The sequence below is a fragment of the Eutrigla gurnardus genome, assembly GCF_963514095.1.
Source record: "Eutrigla gurnardus genome assembly, chromosome: 14".
Lineage (NCBI taxonomy): Eukaryota > Metazoa > Chordata > Actinopteri > Perciformes > Triglidae > Eutrigla > Eutrigla gurnardus.
The window spans coordinates 11,292,473-11,305,959 of record NC_139937.1 but is presented as its reverse complement, the minus strand read 5'-3'; the positions used below and the strand labels follow the sequence as shown (position 1 = coordinate 11,305,959).

The following is a 13,487-nucleotide window of genomic DNA, read 5'->3' as shown; positions in this document are numbered from 1 at the left end:
ACACTTGGTGGGCTGCCACTAGAGGATGATTGACAGGCGCTCTCCTTCATACAATCACGCGCACACTTTATGGCTGCACCTGATAGGACGATCGCTTTCACTGCTGTCCTGTGTGCTCCGGAGTTCACGCAGACCAATATGGCGGCTCGTTTGGAAACTTTCTCTTATTTTACTTTTATTTAAAACCTGCGCCTGTGCGATGGGGTGCTACAGAGGGGGTGGAAGGAACCGGCTACAGGAGAGATGCGGTGGCAAGTGGTGGTACCAAAGGCCCTGAGGGAGACGGTGCTCCAGGCAATACACGGAGCCCCAGGGTCTGGCCACTTTGGCATCACTAAGACACTCCGCCGCCTCCGACACGGGTTCTACTGGGGCCAACATAGGCGAGATGTGGAGGACTACTGTCGCCGATGCGACAGCTGCGCTGCCCGGAAGGGCCCCACAGACAGGTCGCATGCCCAGCTCCAACAATTTCCAGCAGGGTGCCCCAAGGAGAGAGTGGGAATAGATGTCCTTGGGCCGTTTCCTCGCACAGATGCGATCGTGTTTTTGTCGGTGAACCCACGGTAGCATGTGTGATGGAAGCCAGCGTCCTCGGGAATATTTTCACTCCAAATCAACACAGTGTTTGTAGTTTTCAGCCACGTCCCGAGACTCTCCCTTCAGCCCGAGCCACAGTTGTAGGCTTGTTCTGTAGGTATTCCATCGTGTGGTGGTGGTGAAATCATCGACCTCCTCGTGCTTCACAGAAGTAATATGCATATAACAGTGTTTGGATTTTGATCATTTCGATTTTTTGATGTGTTTTCCTCGTTGTCGGTACTGCTCGATGAAGCCATATTGGTCGCCCTCTTGCCATTCTATTGACAAAATGCAGCTATCTTATTGGTGTAGCACGATCACGTGTCGAACCGTGCCACCACCCGCGGCCAAGATATTATTACGCTCTGAAGAAACTAGTTCTGCATAAAACATAGATGCACGGATAATCGACTGGATTGTGTAGATGCACAACTGCGGAGCGGGAATCCTTTTCTAAAAGACTTTTCGTGGTTCACCTTGCGGCCTATCTGTCCGCATCAACTTGTTAACCTGGGTGTTACTGGATGAACGGATACTGGGGAAAAGACAGAGAGTCAGTATTACAAAATAGATAAATAATACATATAATTGTATACATAATAATTTGTGATGGCTTTAAAACCTACCTGGCATAGAGAGTGCAGAAGATGAAGATGATCAAACCAACAACGCCCTGAGCATCCCTCAAGCAGCATGGTGTTGCTGCTTGACACTAGACTCAACAGGCTGGGGTTACACTTCCGATCTAAAATGTCAGGGCACACAGACATTAGACAATTTATTATACTATAATATCTTATGAAAAATATATAATTACACAGTAAGCCTGTGTACACTCTACATTATCTTGTATCAATACTGAATTGATTTGAGAATGTTTGAATTAAAAATGCAATTAACTTTCATTTTGACACTGAAGATGCTGCAAACATATTAGAAGGAAGGGAATATACATGTGGAAATTTCACTGAAATAAATGTGAAAATGCAGTTTTTCTCGCATCCATACTAGTTGTGTTTCCTTAAATCTACGGCAGTAGAGAGAGTCAGCAGCTTCAAGTTCCTCGGGGTCCACATCTGCGAGGACCTGACCTGGACTCACCACACCGACGCCATCACAAAGACGGCAAGACAGCGGCTCTTCTTCCTCCGCAGGCTGCGGAGGTTCAACATGGACTCCAGGATACTCTGCAACTTCTACAGGTGCACCATAGAGAGTATCCTGACTGGCTGCATCACCGCCTGGTACGGCAGCTGCTCCGCCCTCAACCGTAAGACATTACAGAGGGTGGTGAAAGCTGCCCAGCACATTACCAGGACGGAGCTGCCATCCATGGAGGCCCTCTACACTCAGCGCTGCAGGAAGAAGACTAACCGGATTATTAAAGACCCTCATCACCCCAGCAACAAACTGTTTCAGCTGCTCCCGTCTGGCAGACGCTACCGCAGCATCCGGTCTCACACCAACAGACTCAGGGACAGCTTCATCCCACAGGCAATAAGACTGTTGAACTCCTGAGCTACTAAGCTCACCACTATAACACTATGCCACTTTATAACATGTCACTTTATATATAACATGCCACTTTACCAGTCGACATCTGGATAAAAAACGTCTGTTACATTCTACATTCGACTTTTTACATTCCACATTTACATTTATTTAGTTTTGTATTTAGGTTTTTGTATTTAGACTTTATTATTATTATAATTCTTTTTATTTATTTATTTATATTTATATATATATTCTTTTTATTTTATTACTGCACTGTTGGAGGAGCCCAAGACATAAGAATTTCATTGCCAGCGACTGCTCTGTAATTGTTGCGCATATGACAATAAAACCATCTTGAATCTTGAATCTCTTGAAATGTCGCTGTTACGGTGCATGTATATGCTGCAGTCAGTAGCTCTCATGAATTTTGTGACATTTTTGTCTTCAATTGTGTTTTTTTCCATTTTGGACTCTGTGTTTATATCACGATGCTTGGTATTCAAACATAGTCAAAGTTGATGGACAATGTTTCCCTGATGTTTTGTTGCTGCTGTTTAAATTCGTTCTGATGCAGTCCAACAAATGCACTACAGGAATGCACTACTGTTTTTGTGTTGTTTGTCGTGTGTTTTTATTGTGTAGCAAACGTGCTACAACTGCATTTCGTTGTGCATCCCTGTGTTGCACAATAACGATAAATGATCCTTGAATCCTTGAAACAGCAAAACAATAGAAAGTTTTGTGTCATTTTATTTTCCTGTTGTACACTAACCGTTTTTCATTGGACAGCTTTGCGAATGAAAAGAAGCAGCTGTTGCCTATGATATCTAGCAAAAGCAAAAGTGTGTACAGTGTTACAACATTGGTGAAGCACGAAAGAGATAGTTCTCCGGAATGACGAGGATTAATATAATTTCTCCAATCCAATTATTTTTGGGTTGTAGCGATGCATTTCCAGTATTGTGTGTAAATGGATCTCGAATGCCTAGAACTCAATAAAACTAACCCTACAGTCACCACCAGCGTGCCCATTCACTTGGGAAAGCGGACCACACAACATGACGGAGGAAGGCGTGCTAACTATTAGCAAAATAGCAGCTTTGTTCCGATAGCATGCCAGCTTTGTTCCGATAGCATGCCACTCACCAGTATGATCATAATGCTGCAGCATACAATCAGCAAATTTGACAGAACAGTGAGAATAATCACAACTAAATGAGAACCAAAAGCTTCAGAAAAGAGGCAAAACTGTGGACTAAGACAATGGCAGACTCACTTGGATTGTTGGTCATTGCAGACCAAGTGACATACATGGTGTAGAGGGAGATGAGGGAAACCTGGAGCAAACCGGAGTGTGGCCGAGCTTCCAGATACAAACAGAGCAAACCTACAGCAAATGTGTTTTCAAATATATCTGCATTAGTATGGCTTCAGACTGGTCCACACTCTACCTGTATCTTTGGCAGGATGGAGACTATGGAGATGATGATGCAGAAGATGAGGTTGAGGCTGATGAAGACCTTGTGTTCTGTGCAGTCATCTGGCTGTGTGTAGTAAATGTAGAAAAGCACCACAGCGGTGATAGCCAGTGCATAATGGAGGAAGGTGAACGAAAGTAGGCCTGGAAATGACATGGACATACTTTAACATGAAATGCATAACACCACAGATGTAATAATGCACTACTGACTTGGCCAGGAGAGCTATGAAAAAGTTACGTCATTTGTAATTTGGCAAATATGTAGCATTAAAATGCAATAAACGTCTCTTTCAAGTGAATGCTGTACCTGCAAACCAGCATTTGTCACCACTATCTTCAGCATTTCCGACCCACACCTTGTTCCAGGAGTGGGCAAAGTCAATGAGAAGAACAAGTTGGATGAGAATGAAGATGAAGGATCCTATTAGTCCGAAGTAAAACCACACTGTAAAGTAAAAAGAAAACACAGCTGATACAGTTTCCTAAACAGTTGATAAACAGATATATTTTACCGTTGCCTAAGTCACTTATAAATAACAAAGTCAATGTCTGCTGAATATACAGTATTTTACTGTATATAACAGAACAGAGTATGTTAGTACCAGTATGAAATGTTCCATCAGGGATGAAAAAAGCTCCCACTGTTATCCCAACCAGGATCAGAAATTTGAAGAACCAGAAACTGTAAAATAAACAGGTACAAAACCCAACATCAGCACAAGAGACGGAGCGATTCTAGCACCCCAAGAGTAGTATTTGACATAACAACTTAACTTAGAGTAAACGCGTTTAAGGTTGACTGTTACGTCAACATACGTTGCTTATTTTGCTAGCCTTAGTTTAGCGTTAGCTCGCCTAACGTTAAGACGAGTATGAACGGACGTTTAAGCCTTCCGTTTTGCATTTAAGATAGGCCGACTATTCCAATGGAAATCAGATGCTGGCTAACGAGCACAGTGCCAGACAAGCCCCCATTTTGACATTAAACTCCTGGAATTAACGTTGTCGTAGTAGCTGTTCGCTCTCCTGTAATATCCTGTGAACCCTTCTCGCTTGCTCGGAACCACAACACGGCGCTACCTCCCACCCCCTCACCTCAAACTACCCTGTGATCGGCCGGAGTCAAACTTCACACATGCCAATCGTATAAAAGAAATTAGTGACTGACACCTCTCAAAACAAATAATCATCATACACCTCCAAACATATCAGCATGAACTTACTATTTGTTTATATGACATGAAATGAAAAGACATTAACTTATATTTTTAACAAATACTTATTTTACATGTTTAACTTGTTCTGTATTTGTCCATATTTATACATTCTTAAACATTTTAATACACAATGAACTTCTATGAATCATGAATCTGTGGATTGTTTATATATTCTGTCATCAACATTCATCCATTATTTTGGAAAGGGCTACATATGAAAAACGGGCAAATTAATTACTTAAAAATCATACAATGTGATTTTCTGGATTTTTGTTTTATATTCCATCACTCACAATTGAAGTGATGATAAAAATGACAGACTTCTACATGCTTTGAAAGTGGGAAAACCTGCAAAATTGGCAGTGTATACTTGTTCTCCCCCTTATATATATATATATATATATATATATACACACACACACACACACACACACACACACACACACACAGCGAGGCGCTAGAGAGCACTATTCGTCTGAATGCAAAATACAATTTCACCACTAGATGACAGTAGTTCCTACACACTGTCTCTTTAACCATTTAATATTGTCAATGTTGTTGTAAAACAATGCTATTTGCATATAGTGCAACTCAGTAGAACAGTTGCCATGGCAACAATGAACTGAGCACCTCGATGATGTCACTGTCTTTGATCGGGATCAAAGACAGTGTATCAAAGGCAAAATTCCGTGACACATTCTAACGTGTCACAGCCTTTGTCTTCAGAGTCTATATAAATAAGTGGCGTGGCAGTAGAGGGTATTAACTAAAAACTTAAACACAGACAATAGAACTTGGTTCTGTATTTCTGTGATTGAGCTTTTTAATTTCCTCCTGTCAATTTCTTGGAAAACAAGACCATGAATCAGTTGGATATCGCCCAGAATCCGCCAGATATGGCTTACAAGTACAATGCCGTGAAGGGGGAACTAAAGCAAATGAATAACATGCTAAGGTTCCTTCACACCCGCATGTGCTGGGTCAAGGGAGAATTTAGGACATGGGGAAGTTTGGATGCAACACATTGCACACTGATGGCAGAGCAAAGAGAAACAGAGCTACAATGTGATGCCCTCAAAAACGAAATGCTGGTGCTCAGTGATAAGGTCCAAAATTTCTGCCAAGTTGATGCAGTCCACAAGGAAATGAAAGCACTGAACATGGAAATGCACAATCACCGGGAAGCTCTGCAGCAACAGCATTTTGACCTCAGGAATGAGTTTGAGAGTTTTGGTGACATGACGGCAAAATGCACAGCCATCAAACAAGAGCATGAGGAGCTCAATAAAGACATTCAACTCCTGCAGCAAGCACTTCTGAGTGACAGTGATGTGGCAAAAGCAATGCAAGAGGAGTTGGATGCATTGATGCAGCAGAAGAAAGACCTGCAAGATGAACACAAGCTGCTGAATTGGAGGCACGCGGAAACCAAAGCTGAGGTAGAATCCTACAATGCTAGGAAGCATCAGAGGAGGCAGTGTAACGATGCTCTGCAGCAAGAAATCCACAAGTTGAACAAACAACTCGATGAAATGAAAGCTTCAAAAGAAGCCATGAGCTGTCAACAAGACGACCTGACAAAACAACTCCTGCAGCTTAAGGAAAGGCAAGAGCGTGTCAAAGGTTTGGAAGAATCTTACAAAGCTGCAAAAGCTGAAAAGGCGATGATCAGTCAGCAGAACGAGGCTTTGCAATGTGAGATTATGGAGTGCGTCAAAGAGCTGCAGGACGAAGCTGCTTTGCACAAAGTTCTAAGCAGTGAAAATGGTGCCCTGCAAGAAGAACTCCTGCAGCTGGAGGAGAGGCAGCGTCATGTCAAAGCTTTGCTTGAATCATGCGCTCTCGTAAAAAGTGAGCGAGAGGGCATGAGCAAGAAGAATGACGCTCTGCAACACGACGTTCAGGAGTTGCGCAAACAGGTCGTGAACGAGAAAGTATTGCAGGAAACAAACAACGCAATGCAAGCATCAAATGAAGACATGCACCGTCAAAATGAAACCCTGCGGCAGGAATTTCAGTGTCGCACCAAAGAGCTTAAGCATTTTAAGGTCTGTCATGACTTGTACAAAGAAACACTGGGCCATAAGAACTTGCTGCAGAAAAACAACGACATCTTGAAAGAGCGTACCCAGTTCATGACTGAGCAGCTCTTAATCCTAAAAAATTTTGAGGACAATCATGCTCAACTGGAAGCTGAAGAGAAAGTCCTGGTGGCACAAAACAGAGTCCTAAGAAAAACCCATTCTGATGCCTTCCATAAGATTGTCAACCAGAAACACCTGAAGCAAAAGTGCGACCAGCTAAAGGAACAAACGGACACCATGAAGCTGGAGAACAACAGAATCACCGAAGACATCCAGAGGTTGAGCGAAAACCTTGCTCTTTCCAATGGGTTAAAGGAAAATTATGAATTCATGGAGAAGGAGAGAAAAATTCGCACAGTGCGGAATAAGACTCTGCAAAAACGGCTAAAGGAGCTGCAGAAAAAGCTCTTCAACGAAAAGACTTTCCTGGACAAAAGCAACGCCTTGAATTCGGAGAACGAAGCCCTGAGGCAAGAAAATGAGACTCTTCAGTGCCAGGCTCTTGAGCTCCACAATAAACTCCAGGGGGAAAGAGCTTTGACCGCCATCTACAACTACCTGAAAGCGGAGAAGAACATCGCGAAACGGGAGAATGAGAGGCTTCATAAGGAACTTCAGAAGCTCTCCAAAAAAGCAGACAAAGAAAAAGCTCTGGAGGGGAAGTGCACTGCAATGAGGGCAGACAAAGATGCCATCTGCAGAGAGCAGGACGCCCTCAGACAACAAATCACACCCTAGAGAGCTTTGGATATCCCCCCCCCCCCCCACACACACACACCATCAGAGGTTTACTCCGGGTGCTCCGGTTTTTCCCTCCATCAAAAAACTTTATTAATTCGGCCATTCTCTCCTAACACTTTACCTAATATTTTGACAAGGTTTACTCCGGGTGCTCCGGTTTTTTCCTGCATCAAAAAGCTGCAGAAAAAGCTCTCCAACAAAAAGACTTTCCTGGACAACAGCAACGCCCTGAATTCGGAGAACGAAGCCCTGAGGCAAGAAAATGAGACTCTTCAGTGCCAGGCTCTTGAGCTCCACAATAAACTCCAGGGGGAAAGAGCTTTGACCGCCATCTACAACTACCTGAAAGCGGAGAAGAACATCGCGAAACGGGAGAATGAGAGGCTTCATAAGGAACTTCAGAAGCTCTCCAAAAAAGCAGACAAAGAAAAAGCTCTGGAGGGGAAGTGCACTGCAATGAGGGCAGACAAAGATGCCATCTGCAGAGAGCAGGACGCCCTCAGACAACAAATCACACCCTAGAGAGCTTTGGATATCCCCCCCCACCCCACACACACACCATCAGAGGTTTACTCCGGGTGCTCCGGTTTTTCCCTCCATCAAAAAACTTTATTAATTCGGCCATTCTCTCCTAACACTTTACCTAATATTTTGACAAGGTTTACTCCGGGTGCTCCGGTTTTTTCCTGCATCAAAAAGCTGCAGAAAAAGCTCTCCAACAAAAAGACTTTCCTGGACAACAGCAACGCCCTGAATTCGGAGAACGAAGCCCTGAGGCAAGAAAATGACACTCTTCAGTGCCAGGCTCTTGAGCTCCACAACAAACCCCAGGGGAAAAAGCTTTGACCGCCATCTACAACTCCCTGAAAGCAGAGAAGAACATCGTGAAACAGGAGAATGAGAGGCTTCATAAGGAACTTCAGAAGCTCTCCAAAAAACTAGACAAAGAAAAAGCTCTGGAGGGGAAGTGCACTGCAATGAGGGCAGACAAAGATGCCATCTGCAGAGAGCAGGACGCCCTCAGACAACAAATCACCCCCTAGAGAGCTTTGGAATTTTACAACTTTTTCCACCTTTAATGTGACCTATAACCTGTACAATGCAATTGAAAAACGAACTGAAACCTTTAAAGGGGAAACTTAAAAAAACCTGGTTGCATAAATATGCAAACCCTTAAACTAATATTTTGTTGCAGAACCTTTGGCTTTTATTGCAGCACTCAGTCTTTTTAGGTAGGAGCCTATGAGGGTGGCACATCTTGATGTGGTAATATTTGCCCACTCTTCTTTGCAAAACCGCTCCAAATCTGACAGATTGCGAGGGCATTTCCTGTGCACAGCCCTCTTCAAATCACCCCTCAGATGTTCGATGGGATTCATGTCTGAACTCTGGCTGGGCCATTCCAAAGCCTCAATCTTATTCCGGTGAAGCCATTCTTTTGTGATGTAGATGTGTGCTTTGGGTCAATGTCATGCTGAAAGATGAAGTTCGTCTTCATCTTCAGCTTTCTAACAGAAGGCCGATGAGGCCATGATGCTGCCACCACCATGCTTCACTGTAGGTATGGTGTACTTTTGGTGATGAGCAGTGTTGTTTTTGCGCCAAATATACCTTTTGGAATTAAGTCCAAAAAGTTCAACCTTGGTTTCATCAGACCATAACATCTTTTCCCACATGGGTTTGGGAGATTTCAGATGTCTTTTTGCAAAATTAAGCCGAGCTTGGATGTTTTTCTTTGTAAGATATAGCCCAGACATATGAAGAAGACGAGAGATTGTTGTCACATGTACTGCACAGCCAGTACTTGCCAGAAATTCCTGCAGCTCCTTCAGTGTTGCTGTCGGCCTCTTAGCAGCCTCCCTGACTAGTTTTCTTCTCGTCTTATCATCAATTTTGGACGGACGTCCTGTTCTTGGTAATGTCACTGTTGTGCCACATTTTCTCCACTTGATGATGACGGTCTTCACTGTGTTCCATGGTATATTAATTCCTTGGAAATTCTTTTGTAGCCTTCACCTGACTGATATATTTGAATAATGAGATCCCTCTGATGCTTTGGAAGCTCTCTGCGGACCATGGCTTGTGCTGGAAGATGTGACTACAAAAATGTCAGGAAAAGCCTACTAGAACAGCTGAACTTTCTTTGGGGTTGATCAGAGGCACTTTAATTGGTGACAGGTGTGTGCTGACTCCAGTTTTACACGAATTTGAATGTAATTGGTTAAATCTGAACACAGCCACATCCCCAGTTATAAAAGGGTGTGCACACTTATGCAACCACATTATCTCAGTTGTTTATTTTTACTTCACCTCCCTGAAATATTTCTGTTTGTTTTTCAATTGCGTTGTACAGGTTATAGGTCACAATAAAGGTGGAAAAATGTGTGAAATTATTTATCTTGATTTAATTTATATATATATATAAATCGAAGGCGACATCAAAGCTCAATTGAAACTGCTGGCTAAGGATAAACGTAAATACAGTAAGATTGTTATTCACATCAGCGAATGACACCCGATTACGCCAATCGGAGGTCACTAAAATTAATGTTGGCTTGGTGTGTGAATATGCAAAAACGATATCGGACTCTATAGTTTTCTCTGGTCCCCTGCCAAACTTTACTAGTGATGACATGTATAGCCGCATGTCATATTTCCACCGCTGGCTGTCGAGGTGGTGTCCAGATAAAGATGTGGGCTTTGTTAATAATTGGCAGCCTTTCTGGGGAAAACCTGGGGCAGGGGCGGGGTTAGGGGATGGCTACTTGGGCTCAAGCCCCGGATGTTTTTGCCAAAGCCCCGAATGTTTACAGTAGGGGGGGGGGGGGGGGTGTGTCCTCTCTCTCTTTCCTGTGTTGATTCCGCCCGCGGGTTCAAATCGACATGTCAGATGGACGTAGCTACATGATGGACAGAAGAACGTTTTTCTCGGTGGCGCAACGACCAACAATTAACGACCAACGTCGGAACAGATGTTTTAGGTCTGTGAATGTAAAGATTAATACTCGGTGTGTGAGAAGTTATTGACTGACAAAGTAGTAGCTTTCAAGTGCGCAGGTGGCCGAGTGGTTAGAGCGCATGCCATGAATACCCGTATATGCAACCGACCCCGGTTCAAAACCAGGCTGGTGGTCTTTTGCTGCATGTCACACCCCCTCTCTCTGCTGTGTTTCCTATCTGTCCACTGCTAATAAAAGGCATCTATGCCAGAAAAAAATCTTTAAAAAAAAAGATTTAAAAATAGAGTTTTTGCTAGATGGTTTTCATTACCGTCGGTTGTAATAACAGTTAGCATATGCAGAATATATGCCAGAACTTTGCGCATACATCTTTCGTCCCTTTGGGCTAAGCCTCGGATCTCCCATAATCCTAGATCCGCCCCTGACCTGGGGTGCAGTCGAGTAGTCTTTTTTGCTTGACGTGAAGTGAAGTGAAGAAGTGACCCGGAAGTAAACAAGTGGCCGCCATGATAAGAGCCGTTCGGATTCTCTAAATGCAAAGGAAAGGAGCTCCAATGCTTCCTTTCAGAGCTCCTTTAGCATAGGATGCAACGGACCTTCCTATACGAAAGGAAAGGAGATTACGCCGACCCACAATTCTTTGCGAGAGCAACACTAGGCAAATTCGACTTGATGTAGCCGCCTGCAGCCAGCGCGCTACCTAACGTGATGTATTGTGGGTTGAAAGCGATGCATGATGGCTAGAATTGTGTCCGACTTAGCAGCCGACTGCAAAGACGTCACAGGGTCGCGACCATATCACGTGACCCAAAAATTCGCGGGAACAAGTTTTTAAGAGCCGCTTCTTGCAGCGCTTGGCAGCACGGTCTACCATGGCTGCAACCCACTTGTCCACACCTCCACTACAGCGGAATGGTTCTCATTGGTTAAAAGTTCAATGACGTGTGTTCAGGTCCGCACTCGGCGGCCACCTTGTGGTGAAATGATTTGCCTTTTTATTTTGGTCGCTTTGATCTCATGGCTTGATCTAAAGTTCTGTGCATTGTGTTGTGAGTAGGCCTATTATATGTGAGGTCTGGTTAATACAAACATAGAATGATAATACAAATATATTGGAAAAAAAGAATGCCTTCCACATGTTGCATTGCATGTGTGTGTGTGTGTGTGTGTGTGTGTGTGTGTGTGTGTGTGTCAAGTCAAGTCAAGCCAAGACCATCCTGAACAAGCCTATTTAAAGTGCCGCACACGTCGGCCGTTCATGAAAACAAACTATATGTGCATTTACATATTTAACAATGACTTTCATGCAGACATAGTATTTGGAATTGTGTTGATAAAGGTGTGTGGACAGTGATAATAATTTAATGATACTTTTTTCTTTATTTCAATCATTTTACAAATGTTTGACAGAAACTAAATTAAAACCACAAATGAAACGTAAATACAGCAAACGGTCAAACAGGAAGGAGGAGCTGCTGGAACTGAAGCCGTTCAGTGAACCAGCTGTTTATAAAACCAACATGGGGAGAAGTGGACAACGCGTTTTTTGTAGTCCATTGTTGTAGTTTCTCCAGCGCAGACGCACGTCAATCGCCGGTGCCGATCATCAGCTGTCAATCATCAGCAGCATTATAATGACGTAGCTTAGTGAAAGTCCGGTCGGATTCTCTGATCACCGTGGTCGACTTTTCCTAAATCCTTTTGCGTTCTCCTATCTCCTTTCCTTAACCCCGTGACGTTTTCCCCAGAGGTCAAGGAATAGGAGTTAGGACCTTATTTGTTGACTATTCGACTGCACCCCAGCATTTCTGACGTTTTTTTCCCAGAATGCCTGGTTTTGCGAGGCAAATGCATGCGCATGCCTGATTGGAAACGCGCCTAATGTTGCGCTCGCAAAGAATCGTGGGTCGGCGTAATCTCCTTTCCTTTCGCATAGGAAGGTCCGTTGCATCCTATGCTAAAGGAGCTCTGAAAGGAAGCATTAGAGCTCCTTTCCTTTGCATTTAGAGAATCCGAACGGCTCTTATCATGGCGGCCACTTGTTTACTTGCGGGTCACTTCTTCAGTTAGGAACCTTCCTAAGAAAATAGACTATTCGACTGCACCCTCGCTGTCTGTCCACACGAACGAACCTCGGGCCATATTGGTTGTTTTGAAAGGAACAGGAAGTTGCTTGTGTTATTCGATCCTTCTCCCTACACTGCCGCCCTAAGGTTTGGCATAGTTATAATGGCGCTCGACGGCGTATTTATGCTGGTTGATGTAAATGATAACTTCTTTGAAAACGATGTTGTGTGCACAATGTTATTTTTGAAAACAGAGGGGGGGGGGGGGGGGAATATTTGTTTCTCTAAATACCCTGCTATGTATAAACGTGGCCTAAGAGTCGCACACACACGCATACAAGCAAAAAGACAAGCATTACTCTGGAAAGTAACACATGGACTTGTTTATTGTTCCCATCGTCTTGCCTATTGACCCTGTACCCGAGATGCACTAGCATTTTAGAGATTGTTGTCTGTGGCCCTTTGATGCCAAATTAAAGTTACAGTTAGTTAAGGAGTAAATGTAGCGCGTTACTACCCACCTCTGTCCCTTAGTTGTTTGTCTTCAGAGGTGGGTAGTAACGTGCTACATTTACTCCGTTACATTTACTTGAGTAACTTTTTTGGAAAAATTGTACTTCTATGAGTAGTTTCAAAGCAGCATACTTTTTACTTTTACTTAAGTAAATTTGTGAAGAAGGAGCGGTACTTTTACTCCGTTACATTGGGCTGATTCTGCTCGCTACTTTTTTTTTTTATCGATCCGTCTGCCGTCTGTTTTGTTTATGTGGGGACCAGAGCAATGATTTAAGGTCGGGACTTCCCAGAGGCTCTGTGACTATCACATGACTGCATCTCACCAATCAAATGTAGCCACTAGCGAC

General features: G+C 43.5%; 1 protein-coding gene across 1 annotated transcript; it reads right to left on the bottom strand.

Annotated features, from left to right (window-relative positions):
- Positions 1–207: 207 nt before the first annotated feature.
- LOC311024854 (serine incorporator 2-like) lies at positions 208–5,746 on the bottom strand (the record flags this gene model as incomplete). Its single annotated transcript, XM_084027429.1, has 9 exons — positions 208–365; positions 1,059–1,117; positions 1,209–1,294; positions 1,684–1,778; positions 3,353–3,413; positions 3,528–3,697; positions 3,864–4,001; positions 4,159–4,291; positions 5,741–5,746. The coding sequence occupies 9 exons, from the start codon at positions 5,744–5,746 to the stop codon at positions 208–210; spliced, it is 906 nt and encodes a 301-aa protein (XP_083883555.1).
- Between the last annotated feature and the right edge of the window lie 7,741 nt (positions 5,747–13,487).